This window comes from Callionymus lyra, chromosome 6 (assembly GCF_982586985.1).
Source record: "Callionymus lyra chromosome 6, fCalLyr1.hap1.1, whole genome shotgun sequence".
In the NCBI taxonomy this organism is placed as follows: domain Eukaryota; kingdom Metazoa; phylum Chordata; class Actinopteri; order Syngnathiformes; family Callionymidae; genus Callionymus; species Callionymus lyra.
This window is the reverse complement of record NC_141823.1, coordinates 10,876,572-10,902,595: the sequence shown is the minus strand read 5'-3', so window position 1 is coordinate 10,902,595 and position 26,024 is coordinate 10,876,572. Positions and strand designations below refer to the sequence as shown.

Genomic DNA, 26,024 nt, shown 5'->3' with positions numbered 1-26,024 from the left:
ATACACCTTTAAAATGTATTTAATGTTTCATTATTTTCTTTTAGCAAGTCTTACCTTTCAACTCTTGAAGTTACTGTCTCTCACGTTAAATTGATAAAAAATATTATTTTTCTGTCTCTTTTGACTTGAAGTTGACTCAAGAGTAACCGTCCAAATGTACATTTAAAGTGTTAAAAAAATAATAACGTGAATAATCGAAAGTATTTCACGGATCAAGAACTCGTTCCAACCTACTGTCCGGATTACGAGATGGATATATTGAGAATTAATTATTCCAAAGATTTAATAATCGTATTTATTTTTTAAATGTGTATATGTCCACTTGTAATGCACTTTTAAGTATTTTATTAATCTCTGGGTTGTTTTTTAAAAAATGATTTTCTATACTGTCAACAACAAGACAATAATCCAATGTTTTGTTTAAAATAATCTCAATAAACGTTTTTCTGATTCTGAAATAAAGTGACGCCTGAGCGCCACTAGGGCGGCGCGCTACAGCGGGTTACAAAATCGCCGAAGAAGAAAAACAGCTCGTAGCTAATGTAGAACGAAAACATGTCGATCGTGTTTGTGCCTAAAAAACTCCGCGGAAAGGCGAAAATAAACCAAGAAACTATACAAAGGGTGAGTTTTTTTCTGCGTCGATTATTATCCAGAAATATATAATTAAATAAATAACCTGAATGTGGTGATCGTGGAATAAATAGTATGTGGAATGCTAGCATTGATGCTAACAAGCTAATGCCTGGTGTTTAGTTGTTTTTAAAGGGAAATTAAACTCGCTTATATTTTCACTTTTTCTGTTAAACTGTAGACTTTTGTTTGATCCTTTTAGTTGCTGGATGAGAACGAACAGCTGATTCGATGTGTGACAGAATACATGCAGAAAGGACGAGCGGTGGAGTGTGTTCAGTGAGTCTGTTTTCTTATTATTGATCCCGATATAACGATTGAATAATAACAATAAAACTGTAACAAAAAAAAGGAGAAAAAGCTTTTAAAAGAAAACAATTAACAAACTATCATGTCTTTAAATAATAAGTGCAAGAATTCAAACCCATAATGTAAACTTCACTTATTACCTCAATAATGTTTTTCTTAAAAGAAAAAGGCAAATTATTAGAACGCCTGTGTTTTAATTAGTTTTCCTTGATTTTCTGGAACTCCTGTTGTGTTATCAGTTTTATCTTGATCTTTAAAGTATATACTTTATTGAATATTGTTTTGATTGTTTAAGCGCTTAGTGACCCTGGTCTAGAAAAGCGATATATAAATAAAAATGACTTGCTTACATCCTAGTTTTATCCTATCCATCCTTTTTATATTAAATGACTTACTTACTGTTATTCTGTTAAGATTACTGTGATTACTTTAAAAGTGTTTCACGTTTAGTTAAAAATATCGCACCATAGCAATCCCGATGTCATTAAATGCATCACCTGTGTGTGACATGATTGGGGTTTTATTTTTAAAAGAGTAATTACTAGAAGCATTTGTGTATGTATAAATAAAAATAATCTGTGTATATTTGTCAACTGATCAGTGCAGACCTACTAATAACTATGATTTGAATACTTTAACTATTTTAAACATTTCCTGTGATTTCTACGACGTTTATTGCTCAGACTGAGCCTCTGTGAATCCATGTCTTCATCAGATACCAGCAGATTCTCCACAGAAACATTGTGTATCTGGCGACCATCGCCGACGTCAGCCCCGACTCGCCGACCTCGACCTCGACCTCTGAAGCCGTGAGTGCGAGAGTCGTCGTGCACGTCTCACTGAAGTACTGTCAGCCATCTTTAACCTGGCGTTTGTTCGTTCTCCCTCGACAGTCGGACTCCGCCGCTGCGCCGGTCCAGTCCACGGCAGCCGAAGGAACGTGACGCATCAGAGTCTGTTGATGCTTTAGTTTGTATTTGAAATCTCCGTCTATGAAGTTCTTAACTTATTCTAGTCTTTAATAAATGATGAAACGCATTTTGGAAATCTGACTTTCTCTCTTAAACACCTTTTACCACTTCACGAGGCAAAAAGAGATACAAAAAAAGTTTTAGTATTTTTCTTTAGAAACGACAACGCGTGAGGGAATTTACATGTGTTGTGAATATGAGTCCAGTTGTCTCAGTGATTCAAGTGTTCTGAGAAAAATACATGAGATTTGTAGTTCACCATCCTGGCCACTAGATGTCCCACTATAACAAAAAAAGAGAACACGTTCCGTAGATTTGCTGATTGTTGATATAAGGAGATTGAAAAGGTAAACGTTCCCTTTTTCCACGATTAATAACCAGTCGGATGGTCAGTTGTCCAGGTCTCACACCTTGAGTGACAGTCACGCAATTTGAGTTTTCAGCCACACTCGACATTTCTCACCCTTAAATGTACCCATTGTCAAGTGATGAAGAAATCTTGTCTACAAGTTCTATTATTTAAAGAAAAAAATCACAATAGTAACTGGTTCGAGTTTGAATGAAAAGTGGTATGACGTCATGAACTTTACTCTTTCAATGGAATGAAGGAGAGAATTCAGGATAGAAATAAAATATCGATGTAAAAAAGGTCAAAATGCAAGTTAACACGTTAAAAAGTAAAAACAAGAGGAAGTTAAACGTGGGAAACAATGTAAAAAAAAAAAAAAAAAGGGGTAGTAGAAAGAAGCAAAGAAAGACTAGGAATAACATGGTTAAGAAAGAAGTGAAGATTAATTAAATAAAAGGGCAGAAGTAAATAAAAGGCTTAGGAACTTAATGAGGTAATAATAATAAATAAAAAAAGTATGTTGGAAGTTTAAATAAAAGTAAATGTGTAAAGATTTGTTCTAAGAATATAGGAAGGAAAACATTAAGTCAAAAAGTAAGAAATAGGGAAGTAAATAAAAAGTTGCGATGAAAAGGTAGAAAGTTAGAAGCACAAAGAAGGAAAAAATGGACAGAGACGAAGTACAAAAAATCAAGTAGAGACGACAGAATGAAAAAGTGGGAATAACAAAGTAAAGAAGAGCGGAAATTAATTTTGTAATAGAAAGAAAAAACCTAAGGAACGAGAGAATGAAGTAGAGAAATGACAGAAGTAAATAAAGAGTGGGAATGCGGAAGTAAAGAATTCAATACGGACGTGAAAAAAAAGGGAATGTAAAATATAAACCGAGAAAGAGGGAAGTAGAAAGCAGGAATTATAGAAAGTGAGGATTGAAAAAGTAAAGATAAAGGGAGGAGTAAAAGAAAGAAAGGCTTGGAAGTCTGATAGAATCAAATAAAGAGTTGGAATGATGGAAGTAATGAAAGGTGGAGGAATGGAATGAGTAAAGAAAAAAAGAACTAGATATTGAAGTTAAAAAAAAGAGGGAGGGAATAAAGTCAAGTTATTGAAGAGTAGGAATCACGGAAGGAAAGAAAGAAGGAACTAGATTAAGATATTGATGTTAAAAAGGAAGAAAGAGGGAAGTGAAAAGTAAGAGTCATACAAAGAAGACCGGGAAGTAGAAAAAGAAGGAAAGAAACAAGAAATAAATAAGGGATGACAGCAGTAAATAAAGATGGAGGAATGGAATGAGTGAGCAAAGGAAAAATTAAGTAGATGTGGATAAAAAGGAAATAAAGAAAAGTAAAGAGAGTGTATGAAAAAATAGGTGAAGGAAAGGGGGAAAGAAACTAAAGTAAAGCAGGAACAAGAGAAAAGTAGAGAAAGGACAGAAGTGGAAGTGATGAAAGTGAGTTAAGAAAGAATGAAAAAAGGAGTAAGAAAGAAAAGTACTAGACATATGGAAGTAAAAAGAGAAAATTAAAAAAAAAAAAACTCTTAATAAAAAAGAAAACAACAAAAACGTCATAATCTTGAAAAAAAAAAAAAAAGAAAAAAGGACAAAAACAATTTTTTTTTCCAAATGAATAGTTTTATTCTTTTTTGTCTTTTTTGCTTTGCTGGTTCACGTGGAGTCGCCGGCTCAGGAGAACAAGGTGTTCGTCCGTCATGGAAGCCTCTGGTGAACCACGTGACGCGGCCAGAGAAGCAACACGGTTACAGCTCGTCTCCGTGGCGACCAGGAGAAGCAAACGATCTTGATTGTGCCGAGCACACGACTATAAAAAGATATAGATTTAGATGTATTTACAGCAAACAACTCTCTGTAAACATGTTTAGTCTGTTAGTCGGAAAACATGGAGTCAGTTCATAAATACAGGCAACATCGGCTTCTGCAAACATCACGAAAAAAAAAAAAGAGAGAACATTCCGAAGAACCAAACGCCCTCCGACCTTTTTTAGTGTTTGTTTTTGTAGTTTTTTTTTTTAAACGCGCGGCATATTTGGTAACTCGTCCACGTAGGAAAAAACTGTGCTTCTTCACAGGTCGGGAGCAGGAAGTCGTGGTTTTTAAGAAGATAGAAAAATAAGATTAATACTGTCAGAGGTCAGGGGTCAGGGGTCGTCGGGGGGGGGGGGGGGGGGGGGGGGGGGAACTAGCGCCGAATCGGGAGGTTGAAGGGATTTCATTTGAAAATGCGATAATCTCTTCCGAACGCTTTTGGTTGGAAACTATAATCTGCAAGTGCTTTCAACACCAACACGTTCGTTACTGCAATGCATTCTGGGAGAGAGAAAAGAAACAGAAATCTCAAAACGTTACGCCGAGCCCGCTCGAAGCCTCTTCATAAAAAGAACTATATCTGTGGTACTTTACACGCCGTTTCCGGGGGTCGGGGGGTGGGGGGGGGGTTTGGCAGTTCCTGCTATGTAGACACAGTATCGTCGGCGCCCCCTGTTGCCGCAACAGTGGCTTGAGATAAACCTTCCGGATATTCAAAATATTTCCGTTTCTCCTCCGAAACGTTTATCGTGGAAAAATAGGGATAGAAAAAAAAAAAGAAGAAAAGCCGGGTCAGTACTGGTGCAGGTACGAGGGCCTGTGCTCGGGTTTGAGAGGGAAGGTTTTGAAGCCCTTGCTCATGGGTTTGTGTTGCTGCTGCTGCTGTTGTTGCTGCTGCTGCTGCTGCTGCTGCTGCTGCTGCTGCTGCTGCTGCTGCTGCTGCTGGGTGAAGGGGAACCCCGGGGCGGGGGCCGGGGAGCAGTCTCCGGCCGTGGACCACACCGGCGACTGCAGCATCTGGATGGAGTCGCTCCACTGGGACGAGGGCGTCATGTGGTTCATGTGGTACAGGGAAGAGCTGGGATTGGGCATCGCGCCGGCGTGAGCCGAGTGCTGCCACGGGGCCTTGGGGGGCCACGTCTTCGTCTTGCTGTCCTGTGAGGGGGGGACAGGGAAGGAGAAGGGGGTGAATAACGAACATGAGAGGAGCCCCTGGAAAGCAGACGTCCAAGAACAAGAAGATACAATTTGATCCTTTTTTTAAAATTCCAAAATGAATGAATTTGTTTTTACAAATAAAGTTTAATATTCTTATTCCAATCATTAAAAAGTAATTTAGCTAAATTCTATATTTTGTCATTTGTAGCCTTTTAAATTCAATATAAATATGTTGGTATAATGTATAATTGTGTCACCAGACAATACCAAACGAATACCGAGCTACATTTCAGCCAATCACGTTACATACAAATGATCATGTGACTGTGTTTACTTCCTGGCGTGTCAATTCATCATGGCTGATTTCTAAGCAAAGATAATCTTTCCGTTTTTTGCAACTAATAGTAGTTTTACAGCTTTGTGTGGATTTCAAAAGTTCAGTGCTCGATTGGTTTAGTCTGATGAGAGAACACAGTTATAGCAACATTATCAAATTTAATTTAAAAAGCCTAAAAATTAAAAAAAATATTGGATTTACAAAACTTATTTTTGAATTATTAGAATTAGAATATCAACTCTGTTTATTTTTTATTCCTACTTAATTCAATAAACTTAACCTTACATTATATAAAATATTAAATACAATTATGTGTATAATTCAAAATATAATTCATAAATCATTACATTTATAAAAAATGTTGAATTCTATCGCTTAAGATTCTGACACTGATTTACTACCTTAAGTTCACACCAGAAGCTTAAGCCTTATTTGGTCAAAAAGTCGTCTAGCTGCTGCTGGGTCTAAAGTTATAGGAGAGTCAAAATGGCTGCTCGAAGATTTGGACGCTGCCGTCTCCATCGGATCCTCTAGAGGTGCAATTAATTTTTGTTTCATTTCTTCTTCATGATAAATCATGTCTGAATCGAGGCGTGAAAGCTCGACTCTGATTGGCTAACGGGGCCTCAACAGAAGGACGTGTCGTCTGAACTATATTATCAAAAACTACCAGAGCTGCACCGAAGACGTCACAGCAAACCAGCATCAAAAGAAGACGTTACACATGATGATGTCACTGGAACATCAAACGTACCTGACTGTCGTCCCCCATGTGATGCAGCGGGGGGGAGGGCAGCGTGCAGGCCTCGGGCTCGCCACAGCTGTGCTTCCTGCAGAGAGAGTCACGCTCAGATCGGGACCCGTTTAGAAGAACCGGAGAGAACGTTCGTACCTTCCGGAAGTTAAACTTCAAAAACTTCATATGTACGACCACAACAAGGTGTTCAAGGTACTGCGGAACATTTGTATTTATACTACAGAGATCACCGTTTATTATCACTTGTTTTTTCTCTACACGGTACTAAATACTCAACCCTTGTGTTAGCTCAGGGTCAAGGTGACCCGAAGGCCCGAAAACAAATGTGTTTGTGGAATCCATTGTGTTGTGTCTGCATCAAGGTGACCAACCTCCATCACTGCATATGCATTTGTGGAAGCCAGGAAGGTGGTTGACTTTGACCCAGAGACAACACAAGGGATACCACAAACACATTTGTTTTCAGGCCCTCGGGTCACCTTGACCCTGAGCTAACACAAGAGTTTAATATATTGTTACAAGCTACTTGTCATTGATTTATTTAAACGAAAGATCATGTTCAAACTGATCACATAACTTATTGGCAGACACCAATTACCTCACGCAGTTTACTTATGGTGCCAACAAAACCCCCCAAAAAAGTCAACTTCCCATGATGCCTTTCTACACACGTCTCTATTTAGTGACGAATGATTTGTTGCTACAATATACAGTAGAATTAAGTTTAACGTCCAAGTTAAGTCAAAAATGGATCGACAGCGGTGATTGGGTGACTGGGCGGCAAAGTACTGCGATGGTGACCTTTAATCCTAATCCTTCTCACAATATAACGGAGCGTTAAAGACGATTCAAATCCTTGAACGTTTGGCTACAGACCAAACTTACAGATGAAGACGAGTCTGTTCCTTCAACAAATCCATTTGGAACTTTTGTGTCTTTTTTTTTTTTTAGTCGACTTGTTGTGATGTTTGATAAAACTAACGCGTCTTGTAAATAACCTTGTGTTCTGACCCGGCCGGTGCACGCTCGCCTCGGGACACTTACCTCCGTTGCTTCACGGCGGCGACGAGGTCCGGCCCGGAGAACATGGAGAACAAACTGTCGCCGTTGGCCGACGACGTCTCGTCGCTGGAGCTGGCAGAGTCTCCCTGATTGGCCGACCAGCTGCTGTTGGCGGCCTCGCTGTTGACGACAAGTGATCGTTTACATCTCTGATGGATAAACTTCAGTTTGGTTTTATATACGATAGGTTTTATCAAGTCTTCTTGCTTTGATAACGTTAAAATCTATTTGTAATCAAAAGCAAAGTCAAATCTTTATTCATAAATTTGACATTTTTGGTCCGAGTCTTCCAGGTACTGTACACAGAAAATTACCAAAATACTCTGTGGCTCATTAAACACACAAATAGGGAACTTTATCAGTTACATGAGAATATTCTGAGGTTGAATTTAACATTTTAAATGTTTAAAACTTGAACATTTAATTATTTTCTGACCAAGTGAATTAAATAAATCATGTTTAGAAAGGTTCAAATTTATATTGTTTTTATTGAATATTTGAATGGAATAATTATATAATATAATAATATAATATCTGTATTATATGGAATACATTTTTATATGGAATTCCAGATGCCGCTGCTTGTTTTTCCTATTACTCGTTTTATTTTCTGTGATGAAATCTTTTTTTAACTATATGTATTAATTTCAAAAGGCTATGAATTAAAAATATTGAATATAGTAATGTTTATTATTTTTAAATAGTTGAACTAGGAATATCAAACTGTGTAAAAAAAAAAAAAAAAAGAAATCTTCGATTAAAATAAAGAGGAAAAATCTAACTTTTGCGATATACAAAAAATGTAATAATTAAAATAATTAAAAGGAAATAAGAATAGTTTAATAGAAATAATTAATAGTTTTTTTCTTCTCATGTGTTTTTATTTTTTGTTTTTATTTTATTTAGTTAATAGTGTTAATTTTTTAATATTGTAAATAATTTGTATATTTTCAAGATCGTTTTTTTTATTATCTCTTTTATTATTTCTTTTTTCCTTGCACTTTATTCTCATTGTGCTGTTGTAAAAGTTTGTTTCCCCTCTGGGGATGAATACACGTATTATATTCTATTATATTCTATAAGTTTTAACATTTATTGACATTTGTGTCTTTGTAATTAATAAGTTAAACTTAAAACTGTAAATGCAATTAAAAAAAGTGATGGTTTTGCATCATTATTTCCAGCTATAATAACTATCACTGCGTCACTAGATCAGGGCCGGGTCTAGACAGGCATGTATGAGGGGGCAGCCACAAATCTTGAGGGGGCATTGTGCCAGGCCCCCTCTTGCCCCTGCCTAGACCCGGCCCTGGTTTGAGGGGGCACAACATTTATTTGAGGGGGCCAGGCCCCCTCTTGCCCCTGCCTAGACCCGGCCCTGCACTAGATGGTCCTAATGTTCTGGTCCGTGACGGCTCCACCTACCCCTCGCTGAAGTACTCGGGGTGGGACCAGGTGCGGTGCTGCTGCTCGTCGTGCAGCGGCCAGTTGCTGCGGGGGTTACTGGGTCGTCGTATGTGTTGCACTTGTCTCTTCTGCTGCATGGCTTGACTGACGCCGGCCACGTACCGCGCAAACTCCGGGTCGGAGCCGACTGTGGAAATACAAACAGAACCGTGACTCTCCGACACACTCAGGTTTTTTCCTCACTGGGACCCGGCATCAGCCAGACTGTTGACGCCGGCAGAAAAAAAAGGGGAAAAAAAAAAAAAAAAATCACAAAAGCCAGAAGTGAACGAGGACAATAGACGTGAACTGCTGTGAAAACCTTCAGAAGCATCCAGTGACTCATTGTTGCTCTCGGTGCACTTTGGTTCGGTCCAATTATTAGTCCAGTTATGTTGTGTATCCAGAGTCTTAAATCTTATAAAGTCTAGAGTTACACACCGACATGTTTTAGTTACATTTGAAAGTGACTTGCATTAAATTAAATCGATTAATATAACATTAAACTATTGATCCTTAACTAGATGATCCCTGGACAGAAACACGTGGCCCTCATCCTGTATTAAAGTGGCCCTCTTGAGGCTTGAACCTTCTAACAGTTTACATTTTATGTTTTGTCACAAAAAAAACCATTGTATTTCTATTTAATTTGGTTAATTCTCACACACAAATGTCATTATATAATAATCATTATGTATTTCAACTTGTAATTGCCGTTTCTTTTGTTTTATTTACTTATTATTGTTTAATCAATTATAATATATACACTTTTAATTTTAATTAAACAGTAATGACCATTTTACTCTATCGATTTCTTTCATACATTAAACATTAGTTAAATGGAAAGTTAAACGGTATTGATTTATAATTAATATATTTTTTATTATGATTATTATTATGGATTATTTTTATTTTTATTAAAATAAATACTGCGTTCAGTAAAACATAAGTATAATTAAGAGGAAGAAACTATAAGAATCTCAGTGTCTTTGATTGACAGAAATTTGTTTACAATTATTTGATCAAGGATAGTTAAAGTTATATATATAGTAATATAATATAAACAGTTAATAGTTATCCAATTATATTGATAGGATACATATTAAATAACCACAATAAGGCGTGTAATAAAATATTGTGGTTTTTCACAACATTGTATTGTTTGAAAAGGTTTGGCATTGTTTGGGCTTTGAAAATATATTAAGGGGCGTTGTGTTGCAATTGAACTTCCATCCGCTAGATGGCAGCAGTCATCACATCCCCGGCTGTAAATTCTGCAACACCAGAGTCAAGTACTCGAGCAATACTACAAATATATCGTTGCTCGTACTGTATCCCAACATATCTTATTGTATTGTGGCCCCTGTACCGTAATATGTATCGTATCGCCAGATTCTTGCTACTACACACCACTAATAACACGGGGTCTTGTGCTTCTCTAGTAAGGGGACCTCGGACTCACCTGCAGGGTCAAAAGGCAAAGTGTCCCCCAGGACCCCAAACACGCCGTCACTCTGCTCCCTGTTGGGCCACGTGTTGTTCCGCGGCCCCTGAGGCTTCTGACCCAACATCTCCGACATGACGCTGTCCATGTAGGTGCTGACCAGTCCCAGGCTGTACAGGTCCGAGCTCAGGTCCGGCAGCCCGGGGGAAGCCCACTGCCCGATGGGTCCCAGCGGTGAGAGCCCCCCGGGTGGTGGTCCTTGGGGTGTAGGAGGCTGCCCGGAGCTGCCCAGCCACTTGTTAGCCACTCGCTGCTGAGTCAGAATCTGGGGCGGCGTCTGCTGGGGGGGCGGCTGCTGCTGAGTGATGGGCTGCAGGAGGTGCTGGTAGTACTGCAGGGTCTGAGGAGAAGGCTGCTGAGGAGGGGGCTGCTGCTGGGGAGGCGGGGGCTGGGGTTGAGGCTGCTGCTGCTTCTGCACCGTCGGCGGGGGCTGGGACAAGGTCTGGGTCTGGAGGCTACTGTGAGTGACGGACTGGGAGGTGGGCGGGGGTCCGCTGGGGGGCTTGAGCTCGGCGGGGTTGGCCGACGCCACCGAGTTCCTCCTCTTCACCAGCGGCGACGCCTGCTGGGACTTGCCCATGTTGAATCCTGAGAGAAAGTCGATGACGTCCTGCATCTCCTGGTCGGTGGGCAGGTTCATGCCCTGGTCGTCCGACACCAGGCCGTTGCACAGCTGGTTCTGGGGGTCGGAGGAGCAGGACAGGCCGCCCATCTGCAGGATGCTGTGCAGCCGCCCGTCCCCGCGGCCCAGGCTCTTGGACTTCTCCTCCTGGCTGCTGCTGCTGCTGCTGCTGCTGCTGGACAGCATGCTGCGCGAAGGCGTGTTGGGGATGGAGAAGCTGCCGCCGCTGTTGGACGAGGAGACCTTCCTGGTGAACTTGGAGGTCAGCTTGGATATGGTCTTGGGTAAACCGCTGGAGGTCTTGGAGATGGGGCCGTGCGGGAGTTCCACCTGGCTGCTGTAGTCCGGGATCTCCCTCTGGAGCTGCAGCTGGATGGTGGGCAGGGCTTGCTCTCTGTGGGTCGGAGGAGAAGAAGTGTTAGAAGTTTCTCCGGCAGCACAAGAAGCAACAAAGTCATCAGGACTCTGGAGGAAATATATGATGCATTAAACTTCAACAAAAGTAAATAAATCAAAGCACAAAGATCTTGAATGTCTCTGTGTGTAATGTATCGTTTTCTGTGTGTGAGAATAATAAAGGTGTATTTATCAATCAATTAAAACCTTTGTAACAAATAATAGTAATAGAAACAGAACACACACAAAAATTGGTCAAAATTACAAATAATTAAACTATTAAGATGACAATACAATGTTATTTTCAAAATATTCACAATAAAATAACAATTGTGATAATAACACCTGTTTTTTCTTTTTATATGTAAAAAACTTTGAAAAAGTGTATATAATGGATTTTGACAAAACATAATTTTTGACCTTTTGCAGATCAGTGCAAACCAAGCATAGACAAATGTTATTTTATGACAAATGATCACAGTTTTATTACCATGTAAGCAACATTTTTAAATCATTTATTGCATTTGTTTATCCCAATTAAAAGAAATGGTCATATTAAAATATAACATCTACAAAACATATTTAAATTGCTTAATTAATTACTTTTTTCCAATCTAATGTTTAATCTCCCTCATTTGTATTAGGCATCTTAAAAAATCTTGGTTTAAAAAAAAAGTGTCATAATTTAAGAGTTTTTCATATTTAGTTTGTGGTTTTTAATAATATTATTTGTGCCATTAAATCAGCCAGTTATTTATTAATAAACGTATTGATAATTCCTGATTTGTAACATTCTCTTACAGTTTCAAAACTGTAAGTAAGTAAAGTAAAGGTTATTTGTAAAGCTGTAACTTGCATCTTTAATTGTGCAAAGTCAACATGTTTTTGTGGTAAAAGTGGATCCAATGATCTAATAAGAGAAGCTAACATTTGAGGATGACTGAACAGAAAGTTTAATCTCAAAGAAAAATAATGACACCTGTTTGAGCAAACAGTCAAAAGCATCTTCAGGAGATTAAAGCAGCAAACATGACGAGTCACTCTGGTACACCAACAAGTGTGAGGTAAAAAAAAAGAAAAAAAAGTCTCCTCACTTTCTCTCTTTCCAGCGGTTGATGTCGAACACTGACGTGTAGAGCACGTCCACCAGTCCGAGGGTCTTCTCCGGGTCAAGGCTGCGCTGGAGCAGAGACATTGTTGCCGGGTCCTCCTTCAGACACCTGGACTCCCAACACACACAAGAGCTTTCAGAACCAAACAATGACTCCAGTGTTGCCAAAGATATGACTCGAGTCATTCTGTGACTGGAAATCAACAACCAATTGTTCCATTTCTGTCGCGTTTTAAGGGAGTAAAATAAGATTGGGTTCGATGAAAATAAACAAGCAACTTCAGGCCTCAGATGGTTGAGTTTATCGTGACATGCTTGATGAAGAGATACTTGCTGTACGCACCATGTTGAAGGAACCTGGACCACCAGCCTGGATCCCTCCAGAGTGATCTGAGGAGCGTACGCCTCCCTGTTTTCTATTTGAGCCGTATCAACAACCACCTGTTGGAACACAAACATGTACGGCTTTAGGAAAAAGGTGCAAAACATTTGATGAGTAGGTGAATAGGGGAGAGTAGAAGTTGGTGAAGGTCCAGGAAATATTCCATAATTTAAGATGGAGATCATTTCTGAAATGAATAATAAGATAAATTCCTTTCCCAGAGGGTCTAAATGAAAAGCATGGAATGTAAATTCACACAAGAAAATGTCAGGGAATAAACATGTCACCAGAATAAAAGACAAAAAATCTAATTTAAATACACTAGATGTCGAGAGAAAAGCATTCATTTTATTTCATGCATTTGGAAAAAAAAGGAGCATAAATTCTGGAAAAAGGTGTTGGTGGAAATCTAGAAAATGTTGGAAATCATAACAAACTAAAACCTAAACTTTGTGTATTTGTACTTTACCCAGTAAACCACAAGCACAAGAACAACTACAGTAGCTTCATTTTCTGAACTTGTACTTATTGCTGTGACATTAAAAATAATGACTGACTGAAGAGAAGAAAAGAGTGGAAAATACCAGTATTACAAGTAAAGATTATTATTATTTATTGTATTGTATTAGAGACCGTGTTTTCCAGCTTGGGCGAGGAAATTCTGGGCCTCCCTGCTGCAGCTGCTGCCCCTGCGACCCGAACCTGATCTCTGTCCTGTCACTTTCTTTCTTATTCTCCTCTCGAGAACTTTATCTGAATTCAACAACCTGGAATATTTCCTTTCCAACATCGTGTAATGGGTGGGACAAGTTCTTGAAAATACAAAACTTCAGGATCATGTTAAGGAGGAGTCCCTTTCCTGTATTACAGGAAGTGGCCCCATTGTTATTAAAAAATGGCAGGTGTATCCTCAGAAAGCCTCCATCACGAGGTCACCGGCTGGAGGGGAAAAAAAAAAAAAAGAGAGACGGAAAGGAAACGGTTGCACCGAGCAAGGCTTCCAGGAAGGATAACAGAACAGAAACCATCGTTCCTAGAGGGAATGTTTTGACACGGGGAGGAAAGACGGATGACCAGCGAGTATATACAACAGTGTTTGTCCGAAATCCTCGTCCACCTATTTTGGGTGGAGAGGCCGAGATAAGCCGGAGCTCATCAATCAAAGCGGGGGTTGTTTTTACAGTTAGCGTGGCACCGCTGCACACGTGACAAAGACCACACGGAGGAAATAAACACTGGAACATAAACACGCCGGTGTTACAGCAAAGCAGTCCCCGGCTGACCCTCCCTCCCCTGCAGCTATCTGAAGAGGAGGCTGTTTTTGACCGGCCCGGGCCCATCATTCTCTCCCAGCAGGAATGTTTCTCCTCTTTTGTGTCTCGCTGGGGTTTGTTTACACCTCCTTAAAAGAACAAGGCCAGGTCTTCTCATCTCCATTTCAGATCAGGGGGGGAGACAATAGGTTGTGGAGGTGCCAGCCTCCAGACACACAACCGTGTTTCGTCTCGAGTTAGAATCACCGGCTCAAGATTCTAATTAAACACCCGCCGACAGTCGAGAAGGAAAGCTTTTTTTTGTGCTGCACAAACATAGAGAAGATTCTTATGTCCAGAGTCACACCAGCATCTCAGTCAAACAACTACTGAAAAGTAAGAAAAGTCGACAACCTTCCAATGATGAATGCTTTTTTTTTTAATGTACAATTAACTCAAATATGAATGCCTTTTTGCGTTGTAATCACACATCTGACCGCTAGATGGCAACAGTCACTACACCCTAGGCAAGATTGAAATTCTGTCAGAATGACTGAGGACGAGAGGATACAGTTAACTTCAGAAGCTCGATAAAGCTGATGTTTGGACATATGTTTAGAGAAGTGACAAATTTGTCACGAATCATGTGGTCTGCAAATTCTGCAACACCAGAGTCAAGTACTGGACGATACTACAAATGTATGCTTGTTACTACAGTATCACTATATATCATATTGTTGTGCCTGTATCATGATAAAAGGAAAAGATAGAGTTATTAGTCATTGTGCTATGATATTTATTGAGTTAAATAAGCTTCAATTATTTTCTTGAATACAAATGAAAATGAAACAGCCTGTTTTTTCAAAACATTCAATTAACTTCAACATTTTTTTGAGGGAAAAATACTCCTAAAAAGGTAAAGGATAAAAAAAGAAGGAAAAAGCAGAAAGTGTAGTTATAATTTGAAATGTAAATTAATAATACATTCAATATGCATTTGTTAGAAAGCCATTAGTGGCATGACTACATATGATCATACTTTTACGGGCCGCATAAACACAGTCAAAGGGCCGCATTTGGCCCCCGGGCTGCACTGATCTGATCCATAACCTCTGTTCTTTATCTTATGTTAAACAAAGACATCTTTCTAGATCACCATATGAACATGAAAGTGAATCCATTTTTGGCTTTCAGACACACAGAGTCTAACGTATTTTCTTAGTTTGCCCATTAAGGTCCAACTAACCAGCAACTATTTATTTATAATAAGTATAACTAACTATTATTTGGGTCAGATTCAGCCCATTGACATGGACAGGTGGATTACGCAACTTCTGAGCACTCGTTTACTCACCAGACCAGCTTGAGCGAAGAGCAGCTGGACGGCCGTCTTGCAGGCTCCCCTCCAACTGGACGGGCAGACTTGATTGAGCACCTCTGTGACGGGCGAGTCATCCCTGGGTGTCACTCCGTTCTGGCCCACCGCCTCCTTAATGAGCTGCAGCATCGTGTGCTGAGGCGACAACAATACACAATGCTCCATCAACAAACCTGCTCTGCTGACGACGCCGAATCACGTCAATGTACGACTGTTTGCTCACAGCGGGAAAAAAAGATTGTATCTCATGCTAGGCATACTACCGTATTTTTCTGAATATATAGCGCATTTAAAATCCTCAAAAGGTATAAAAAAAACAATCAACATTGCCCCGGGGAGACATTAGTTATTTGTCATTAGTTCAGGTAGTACTTAATGACCACTGATTTTGTGTTGTACATGGCACTCAAACATGTTCCAATACTTGCTGTTTTGTAGTATTACTCCGCAAGGATTTGTAGAATTACTACGCAAGGATTGTTAGAAGTACTCCGCAAGGATTTCGTAGTATTACTCCGCAAGGATTAATAGTATAACTCTGCAAGCATTCGTAGTATTACTCTGCAAGGGTTCACAGTATTACTCTGCGTGCGAGGATTCGTAGTATTAATTTGCAAGGATTCATAGTATTTATCTGCGAGGATTCATAGTATTACCCGACAAGGATTCATAGTATTACTCCACAAGGATTCGTAGTATTAATCAGCAAGGATTTGTAGTATTACTCCGTGAGGATTTATAGTTTTACTCCGCGAGGATTCATAGTATAATCTGCGAGAATTCATAGTATAATCTGCGAGAATTCATAGTATAATTCTGCGAGGATTCATAGTATTACTAAACAAGGATTCGCTGTTTTACTCCAAAATAATTTGTAGTAATACTCCTGAGAATTTGTAGTATTACTCCTGAGAATTCGTAGCATAACTCGTGAGAATTTGTAGCATAACTCCGCGCAGCTCCACCCAGTTTATTCTACCAAGCCAAGGCTATCAGTCACGCCGTAGCACTAAATGCACCTGATAATCTGCTGTGATTTATGAACCGTAAAACACATAAAAAACCTGTTCAAAAGATAATCAAAAGATTTCTAATTATTAGTGATTTACGGCTGACACATGACGGAACATGTTTTTAAAAACACAAAATTGGCTAATGAAACTCAAGTGAAGTAATTGAAAAAAACACTCTAAAAATGATCAAAATCATTTTACCATTTTCAACTTGAGGTTATCGGCCGCCGACTCGTTGAGGGACACGCCTTTCAAGAAGTGGGATCCGATCTGCACTGGGATGGTGGGCAGCTCACACTGGATGGGCTGCGAGGTCGTGTGCATCCTGCCCGCCTGTTGGGCTTCTGCATCACTGCAACAGCCCTGTGCGCACACACACACAAACGCACAATGTCAACACAACAATGACTGTAATTCCACTTCATCTCACCGTCAATGACTCACCTGTAAAGCTGCCTCTGCAGTTTTGGGATTAAGATGAAAGCCAGCCTTCAGGGCGTATTCACTGTGGCCCAGACTCTCCAGTGCAGCTTTGTAGGCCTGCGGATGAAGAGGGAAGATGTCGGAAAACCTTCTTTTTTCATTCGCTAAACCTTTGCTGTACCTGTAGAGCGCTGTCGATCTTCATGTTCAGCTCCTTCAGCTGGTGCTCAGGGATGTTGGTGTTGTTGGAGCAGAAGAGCTGCTGAACCTGGATACCTGCCAGGCAGCCGTCCCGACCCCGTTCTCTCAACCTGGCTGTGACCTGTGGAGGGACGGACCACCACGGGTCAGAAGAACTCGTGTCTCAATATCTACGACAGAGGATTAAACCTCAATGATCCGAAAGGGAGAAGATTATAAATGTGGCCCTTAGAGCGGCTCAAAGAAATATACTTAATAAGCAAAACCTCTTCTTAAAGGCACCATTATACTTAATTAGTATTTTAGTATTTTAAGAGGCCATGAATCAAAAAATATTTAATTTAAAAAATGTATTTTTGAAATATTGGAATTAGAATATCAAATTATGGGTAAAAGAAGTCTATGAAATATTCTTAAAAATTGGATTATTCCCCAAAAAATATTCAATGCTTAAAAAAGGTTTCAAAACATTAAATGTTAAATTCAACATTCTGAAGGCGCTGATGTTCTTTCATAGAGGTTCACTTCACTGCTGGATTTTATTTAGCTTTATAGCTCAAGCATAAAAATCTGTAAATGTCCAGAGACATTATTTTTAAATGACCATTTTCAGGATCCTTCATTTTAAACAACAAAAAATGATTATTTAAGTTTGTTTGTTGTTTTAAAACAGGTTGATTCTATTTGTCAGTAACCTATTTTCACACAGTAAGATATCATGCATTTAAAGTTTATTTTGAGTGAACTGTATGAGGAATCCATGTATGCATATACATGAAATGTAGTTGAAGCGGTTCAAATAAATAGACAAATAAAAATGTGATCCACTTTAAAATAAAACAGGCATATAGCTAAGCAGGCTTTTTGATAACTAGTGAGTTAACCAACAATCTTATTAAAAAGTTGCTAAAATTTCTCATCTATACAATTCTTGGTCAAGCTTCATAATGACCAAACGACAAATGGACACAAGCTTTTTTTAACGTCCAGTCAATTGTCACCATTAATAAAACAACATTAGTTTTTTAAAGTCTACATTACCAAACCAGCTAAAATCCTGATATTGCACTTTTTATTTGGAAGAAAAAGTGAATAATAAAAAAAACAGTTTGAGCTCTTTTCAACAGATTGACCATGACGGTATCATCTCAGATTTCTTACTAATGTCAGAGTTGTTTTTTTTTCATTTTATCTGTAATGAGAGTCGAAACACTTATGTTGATAACATGTGACAATAAGTTGTGTATAATTGGAGAAAAGATATTTGTGTCAGATTCAGTTGAACTCAAACACAAAACTGTTCATTAAAAGTTAAAAACCTTATTAGTCATTAATGAATCGTGTGTTTCTGTCGCCGACATCGTTGAGAAAGAAGTCTCTGAAGTGTTAAAACGGGTGTGTTTGTTGCCGTTTGGGGATTTTTTGATAGCGATCCAGGGCCACTTCTCGGCTCCAGAGCACCCCCGGCACATTCTAGGATCCATTCAGGTCTAGCTGCCTCCGGGGCGAACACTCGACGTGCCGGGGCAACAGCAGATCAATTCAACAACTCTTCACCTCGTTGGATCTCAGCGTGTGACAGAAGCACAAAATGGGACCCGATTTGTTTCAGGATTAGTCAACACTCCTGCTTGCACAGTGCTGGGTTTCAGAAAAAGGTGTATCTAGGGAGCCTCGGAAAAAAAAAAAGAAAGAGGAAATTGCGGCCGGAGTCCATAAACGACTGAGCAGGAATGTCTACCAGAGTCAGCTTTTCACCTCACGCAGACAATCCCTTTATTCTCCAGGTCTAGACCGAACGCAAGTGGGTCACGGTCTCACATACCTCGGCGGCACCTTTCCACGAGCGGGAGGCCTCCTCCAGCTCCGTCAGGGGTCCCAGCTCAGAGTTCTGGGAGCGGGCGTTGGCGCAGCGCTCCTGCGCTTGGGCCAGAGCCTCGGCCAGGCAGGACTGGGCCACGGGCTGGACCTTCTGCAAGGCTTGTGAGAGGAACTGGAAGTGGACCTGCATCACGGTGAGGAAGCATCTACCCAGCACCTGGAACGAGACGGCAGATTGATATTTAATGAGATCCCCTGGTGTTGTCGAATCAAAAAACATCATCATGCCCTAAGGGGGTCTGTGTGGGGGGGGGGGGGGGGGACAACTAATGTGGGAACGTAGTTTTCCTCCGAGATCAGTTGACATGTTGCAAAAGCTTCACTTAAATGGGTCATAGAATACAAAAGACTCATAACTTTGGGATGAGGAAATCTTTGGCACAATTCAATGAAAGCTCACTGGAGGTGGTTCATGTGAAGTCGGTGTTTTCCTTTACAGCAGACCTTGGCCCCGACTCCATCTATGAGGCCCCCACATGAGGTCGAAATAACACTATAAAACTGAACATTTAGAAATGTTTCCAAAAGTTATCTAACAAATAACATGTTTAACTCGTAATACATATGTTAAAGACCTTTGATTCCTGAAGATGTTCATTTTATGGGAATTATACATTTCCGATTGTGCTTTTAAATCATACTTTTCAATTTAATGTAAAAAAAAAAGTCACAATTTACATTATAGCATAATAAAGCTTTTTTTCTGTAATCTTATTTGTTTATTTTAACTCCTAAAATATATGAAACACAAGCAATTTTTTTTTGGAATTCTAGAATCTTTAATTAAATAACTTTATTTGTCCCCCCCTTCTTTTGGCTTGACTGCCCCATATAACAGTCACAGTATACATTGTTGTCCCCGAGGAAAAGCATTTTCCAACTGCGATTATGTGTCATTTAATAAGCATTTATACATACTTTGTTTTTAATAAACGTGTTATGATGAAGCACTTTGCCCTTAAGAAAAGTAAATGTTAACCTAGGATAATCTTATGTTTGTATTTGCTTCTTAAAGGAAGGGTAGGTAATCTTAGAAGCGATACATGTACAGTAAAAATGTCAATAAAGGTCTTTATTTGCGCAAACTTGTTTTGTTTTTCCAGAACTCCATTTAAAGAAAGTTACATTTGAATCAATCCACATAATTGAGCAAGTAAAAATTCTCATCAGTCACAAGTACAGGATAAGACAATTTTCCCTTCAGGCTGTTGGTTTTAATAATAATATAATTAATGATTCACTGGAAAGGGAAGACATAAGGACACCTGGAATAACAACCTGCCAAAGTTATGAGTGATCACTGATCCTGATCCAGCCGCCTTGGTGATCTCACTCGTGATATCCAACTCTTTGTACGAGTGCAAGATATAACCAGATACAGTAGAATACACCAATAATAACTTACCCAACTGTGTACCGTCTACATTCTTCAGGAATGTTACACAATTGTATCGCTTACAACACAATGCAAGCTCTTTAGAATCTGGGTTTTAGCCGAGTGCAAGTTCTTGGCCAGAGTTGAACAGTGAGATACAGAGCAGTAATGAAATCGTTTGCGTTTTTGGCTGATGTAATGGAAACTTTAAAAACACACACACAAGTCTCAGGAAGAGAAAGAAGATGTTCTGGACATCGGGTGATTATTTATTTGAGGGGGTTCTGTGCGACTGATTTATTATGAGCTCGGTCGTGCACGGGCTTGTTTGTTTGGAGAAAAGAATAGTGCCGTGTGAAGGACATTTGTCAGTTCAGTTTAGCAAAATAGGCGACACAGGACACCCCCCCACCCCTCAACTTAACCCACGGTGAGAGGATTTCTTTTTCAGGTACCTTCTGAAAATATCTTCTGGTGGTGGCGGGGGGAAGCGAGTTGTAAAGACTAAAAATATTGAGGATGGTTTTAATAGTCATTCTACAGCCACTGTTACACCACGTGTACCTTATGCTGAAACGAAAGACCTCAAACAAAAACAACGAAACTCAAATACGTCACGTGCGAACTGTCCTAACCACCGTCCGATCAAATAAAGGACTAGACGTGTCAACAAGGATGGGTTCGTACACACAGCAGGCCATCTTGTTAGGACAGCCAAGAGACCGTTAGCTGCACCTTGCCAATTGGAAGTGGCCCAAATGTATTATTCATGCCCTAAATTTAGAGAAAGAGGCCCCACATACCTACAATGAATTGTAGCGTCATAAATTAAAAGAGACATTAGTAAGGGGGGAGGAGGGGGGGGGGGGATCATCTCGGCTCAAATCTTTAGGTTCTATTAATAGTCTCGAGGAAAACGTGGGTAGATGCAGGTGCGACAAGGATCTTACATGTTTACTTAGTAGATTAGTAGTCGATTTATGACAGAAATACGCAGTAAATAGTTCCGCAAAATTGTCCAGTTTTCTCCCAGAGTTCAAAAACACACAGAGGATGCCAACACAAAGTTTTTCCTACGTGTGAGAAAATATCATATACCAATATACCACCATATTTTTTGAAGATATTGATTTGCGCGTGTGTTTGTTTTCTTGGGCTTTCAAATCAAATGTTATTTTTTATGGTTTGTATTTCAATTAAGTGTGTTTTTATTTACAATTAACATGCAAATATTCACAGCGTTTATTCATTTTTGTGTCTCTAAATGGCAGCAGTCCTCCACAGCTAACGGAACAATGAAATCCCACGAGATTCCCAGTGATAACTGAGGATGAGAGGATACAGTCGACTCCTGCAGCTTTTAAACCTGATGTATGGACATATTTTGGTTTTAAAACAAATGAAAAAGAAGTTAAAACCTCACCAAGAGGCAGGTCTGTAAATTCTGCAACACCGGAGACAAGTACTCGACAATACTACAAATATATCCTTGTTACTACAGTATGACAATATCGTTGCACCCGAATTGTGATATTGTATTGCTATGATCTTGCCATACACACTCCTAGGTGGGAATGTGTGTATGAATGTTTCTGTGTTTCTGTGTGCACTACAACAGGCTGGCAAACTTTTCAGGGTGTCCCCCGCGTCTCGCCCAGAAAAGCTGGGATAGTCCCCACCCCCTCTGTGGCCGTGATTAGGAAATCAGCAGAAGAAAATAATAAATTAAACTTGTGTGATCAACTATATAATGTTCAGCAAACAGTATAACATAAACTTCTAACAAACAATTGATTACACAGAATATTATCTGCAGTGCATTATACTTGATTAAGTGATACGAGGGGTTGGGGGGTCTGGCTACAGCGGCTGATAATGGCAACCATGTGTGATTGGCTGAGCAGTATCCAACACAGTCATGGAAGATATGAGAAAGTGTTTAGTGCAGCCAAACAAAACATCTTTTCCAATTTCAAACATGGAAATCAGGAATCAATCAACATTAAGACTTTCTCAAGACACCTGCAGAATCAGCGTAGTGGATCTAGGGAAGTAGCGTTGCCAGGTCCAACCTTCGGAGGGGGGGTAGGGAGAGGGGACATTTATCATAACCAGATGGCCATGTTATTTTCAACTGATGTTAGTTCTTTGTGGAGAAGCACATAAAAGCAGAACTCACTAAATAAAAACTTGTTATGCATTTGCAGCTTCTGGAAACTCGGCTTCAGAAGAACAATACCAGGAATTTGGTTTAAAAACAGAACAAAATCTTCTAAAATTCGAAATCGAAAATGTTTAGTCCCTGATGAACACAAACCTTTTGAATAAATATAATTTCTACTTTACTTTTTGTTTCTAGTTGCTACAGGGATTTTTCTATTGCTGCAGCATCTCAGTAAGGTTGTAGATCGGAGTTTGAGGTAAGTGGAATTTCACCGGACACTCCAGTTTCCTCCCACAGTCAAAAAGTATATAGAGATGATTTAACAACTCTAAATCTTGTCCATACTAGTACTAGTACTGCAACATATCCTGCAACTGAATTAAGGAAAGAGTAGAATAAAAGGAATAAATATAGTAGTCTTTTAAGTTTGCTTATGATTTCAGATAAATATTTATTTTTTATTGTCTAATGAAGTAGAACCTTGAGTCGAGTTGTGTTTGAGATTGAAAACTGTTTTGAAATGTTTTCTTTAAAAAAAGTAAATTAAAAAAAATGGAATTCCTTGGATGACAGTGATTTGATTCAATGCATAATGAGTTGAACATCCAAAAGATGTCATGATATGAGATCATCTCCCAAAAAAAACCCAGATATTTTTTTTTTTTTAGTTCTGAACTTTTCTGTGCTGATGTTATCGTTTTATTACAACAGTGCTCAAGTGCGTGTTTAAATATTTATTATCAATTATATCATGATTGATGACAGGGGCTTCATTGGGTGCAGTTCCTCTAATAAAAGCAGGATAATAAACCCTATCGAGGATATGATACAAAGGTACAATAATAATAAAACTTTATTCATACAGCACCCTTTAGATCACCGTTTCTAAACTATTCACAGACTTGTTTTCAACGACGGCAGGTGAGAGGATTGGTTTGGAATGAGAAACATGAAGTAAACGTCACAACATGCATCCGTGTGTTGCATAGATGCAAATAGCTTTTAAAACTATGCAAAAATCTCAGACAATCTACTACAGTCAGTGAAAAGGAAGTGTTTCTGGAAAGATGCCATCAGGGACAATGAGTGTAAACAAGGTGGCGCTACAATACGTTTGCTAGTTTGGGGTTTCGTCACGATATTCTCTTCACCCCAGACTCCAGAGCTCGGGGTTACTCGCTCTGAGAACATTGTCCAAAACAATTAGTGACATTTTTAGAGGGTTTAGTCATTGGAATAAGCTCGGAAGCCAAGGCCCGATTAGAGGGGGCAAAACAGGGTGTTTATTTTACAACCTGGAAATGTATAAACTTTAAGCAACTCTTGGTGAAACAAATCAGTAAAAGGAAAGAGAGAAGAGGAGATGTGAGCTGGGGGTAGAAAACAGGAGAGGGGGAGCTTCACATACCACAACTCCCGAAACACAGAAATGCATTTTGGTTCTGTTTGAAGAGCTCATAATACCCAGAGCTGCCAAACAACATTCCACAACTCGCACAGACAAAAGAAAGCCTTTTTCCATCTGCAAGTACATCTCCGTGTCAGGAACTAACAGTACCAGCGAGTCAAGATGCATTACAGCGCAATAGTTTTGCCGTCGCCAACAATGTATCAATGAAAGTTTCTTCATTACTTCTTCATATACGCAAAACACAGCTACACTGTAAATGGTTTTCTTAAGCAATACTTGTATTTGATGAAAACAATATAGTCTGTAGTAAAATCAGTTTTGTGAAAATGACAAAATCCTGATTTAAACAGACCAGGTTGTTGTCCATCTTAAAACAAGATACAATTGTTATCAAACAATATTCAGAATATAATGATATAATAATAACACTATAAGTTTTAAGTCAAATGATACCATGTTTTATCTACTAGGTTTGATCTTGCTGGCATAAAGACGATTAATAAATAATTAAAAAAACTACTTTCAGCAGCATTTAAGTACAAAAAAAATTAAATCGGTTGGTATAGGTAGAGTATTCTGAAAAGGTTAAATTATATAAAAAGGGTTATTGTAGAGATTCATAATGATTACAATCCTCCACTTCTTCTGCTAATGATTGCTATGGTCTGCCGTCTTAAATATCCACCAGGTAGATGCCTCTTACCCCAGAATCGCACCAAAAAGGGCAGCAGAAAAATGGTTTTATTTTGCCGCCACGAAAAAAGGAAGTTAATAAATCGATAAAATATAATTTCATCTGCATCCTGTTGCAAAGATGCGCCTGTGGTGGAAACTAGAGGAATTAGGTGAAGCATCATTTTTCTGTGTAGTCAATACAGTTTTAAATGTACTTATACTTGCAGAATAAAATATAGAAGTGAAAGGTCATTTTAGAGTTTCTTAATCCTTTTGAATGTAATTTGATGATCATTCTAGCTAGTATTCGCATTCATTGTTGGATTAATCTTTGACTCAAAGTATTATTTCCATCACATTTGTGGTTTCCATATTTCTTTAGCTCACAAGCATTTACTTTTAAGATCAGACATTTAACTTTCACTTAGAATCACTCTTGTTTATCGTTCGTCATCACGCACAAGGGAAGTGTCGGAGTTATGGTACAGGGACTCTTGGACCTCAGTGGACGTGTCTGAGCCCAAAACAGGAAACACTTTTGCAACGCAGACGGTAAATCTGACTCTTTGTGGTGTCAGCTACACACAAATGACTATTAGACAAAACTCAAGCCTCTGAAAGTGAGACCGCAAGTCTTGGCTCTGCCGTTTACTACCTGGACAAAGTAGAATAGAAATATTTGTCGAAGTAGAACATGGAAATTGCGACACCGCTGTTTTCGTTACACAAATATATATATATATATTGCAAAGTATAATAACTCTGCACAAGTTAAAACAACATTTCAAAGATCATCAAATTAAACATGGGTTACAATTTTAATATATGTTATATTTTTATTTTAGATATCTTAATTATATTTAAAATGGGAAGAAAATAGAAGTTGTGGAAGCATAACATGAATATCCATAGTTTTTTTTTTACACAAATTATTAAGGATCTTCAAGAACTTCAAAATAAATAAACCTCATGTCCTGTGTCCAAACATAAGTCTGTGGTTTTTGATTAAACGTATGATCCTTTTAGTTTACATAGAATTAAAATAGACAATGTGACAGTTCAAATAAGATTCAAAATGTGTTTCACGCCCTTTGACTGTAGGGGAAAAACGCTTAAGTTTATCCAATATAGACAAAGGCGTGTCAAAAACAAACATGTGAACGTGTTGAAGTTGCAGTAAAAGAAAATCACAATGTGCAACAATGACACATCGTTGTTGAGATATTTTGTTGTAAATGTCAGCAAATAATTGCACTTCCAAAGTATTTTTCACACCTTCACCACAGATCCTTACACACAAGTGTAATACTCGGCTTAAGGGTCCCGTTTTAGACCGGAAACACTGAATCACTGAGGCCAGCATTCGACAGAAACCAGCTAAGCCTCTT

General features: G+C 39.0%; 2 protein-coding genes across 2 annotated transcripts in view; one reads left to right on the top strand and one right to left on the bottom strand.

The window, feature by feature from the left end:
* The first annotated feature begins 517 nt into the window (after positions 1 to 517).
* ss18l2 (ss18, like 2) lies at positions 518 to 1,980 on the top strand. Its single transcript, XM_087793599.1, has 4 exons — positions 518 to 624; positions 836 to 912; positions 1,658 to 1,751; positions 1,836 to 1,980. Exons 1-4 carry the CDS (start codon positions 556 to 558, stop codon positions 1,884 to 1,886), a joined length of 291 nt encoding a protein of 96 aa, XP_087649725.1. The 5' UTR covers positions 518 to 555; the 3' UTR covers positions 1,887 to 1,980.
* A 1,893-nt stretch (positions 1,981 to 3,873) lies between these two features.
* garre1 (granule associated Rac and RHOG effector 1) overlaps positions 3,874 to 26,024 on the bottom strand; it is a 34,999-nt gene continuing 12,848 nt past the window's right edge. The window contains exons 3-14 of the mRNA XM_087793580.1: positions 18,956 to 19,168; positions 17,111 to 17,251; positions 16,951 to 17,046; positions 16,708 to 16,869; positions 15,470 to 15,628; positions 12,824 to 12,921; positions 12,464 to 12,589; positions 10,310 to 11,367; positions 8,827 to 8,995; positions 7,384 to 7,521; positions 6,337 to 6,412; positions 3,874 to 5,242 (exon numbers count right to left, since the gene is read on the bottom strand). Of these exons, the coding sequence (XP_087649706.1) occupies positions 4,880 to 5,242; positions 6,337 to 6,412; positions 7,384 to 7,521; positions 8,827 to 8,995; positions 10,310 to 11,367; positions 12,464 to 12,589; positions 12,824 to 12,921; positions 15,470 to 15,628; positions 16,708 to 16,869; positions 16,951 to 17,046; positions 17,111 to 17,251; positions 18,956 to 19,168 (2,799 nt within the window). The 3' untranslated portion in view covers positions 3,874 to 4,879. The remainder of the gene's footprint in view (positions 5,243 to 6,336; positions 6,413 to 7,383; positions 7,522 to 8,826; positions 8,996 to 10,309; positions 11,368 to 12,463; positions 12,590 to 12,823; positions 12,922 to 15,469; positions 15,629 to 16,707; positions 16,870 to 16,950; positions 17,047 to 17,110; positions 17,252 to 18,955; positions 19,169 to 26,024) is intronic.

Excerpts from the sequence above, each read along its gene's own strand:
- ss18l2 (XM_087793599.1), top strand. The coding sequence starts at position 556 with ATGTCGATCGTGTTTGTGCCTAAAAAACTCCGCGGAAAGGCGAAAATA. Across the intron at positions 625-835 it reads ACCAAGAAACTATACAAAGG|TTGCTGGATGAGAACGAACA; the intron begins GTGAGTTTTTTT and ends TGATCCTTTTAG. Across the intron at positions 1,752-1,835 it reads CGACCTCGACCTCTGAAGCC|TCGGACTCCGCCGCTGCGCC; the intron begins GTGAGTGCGAGA and ends CTCCCTCGACAG.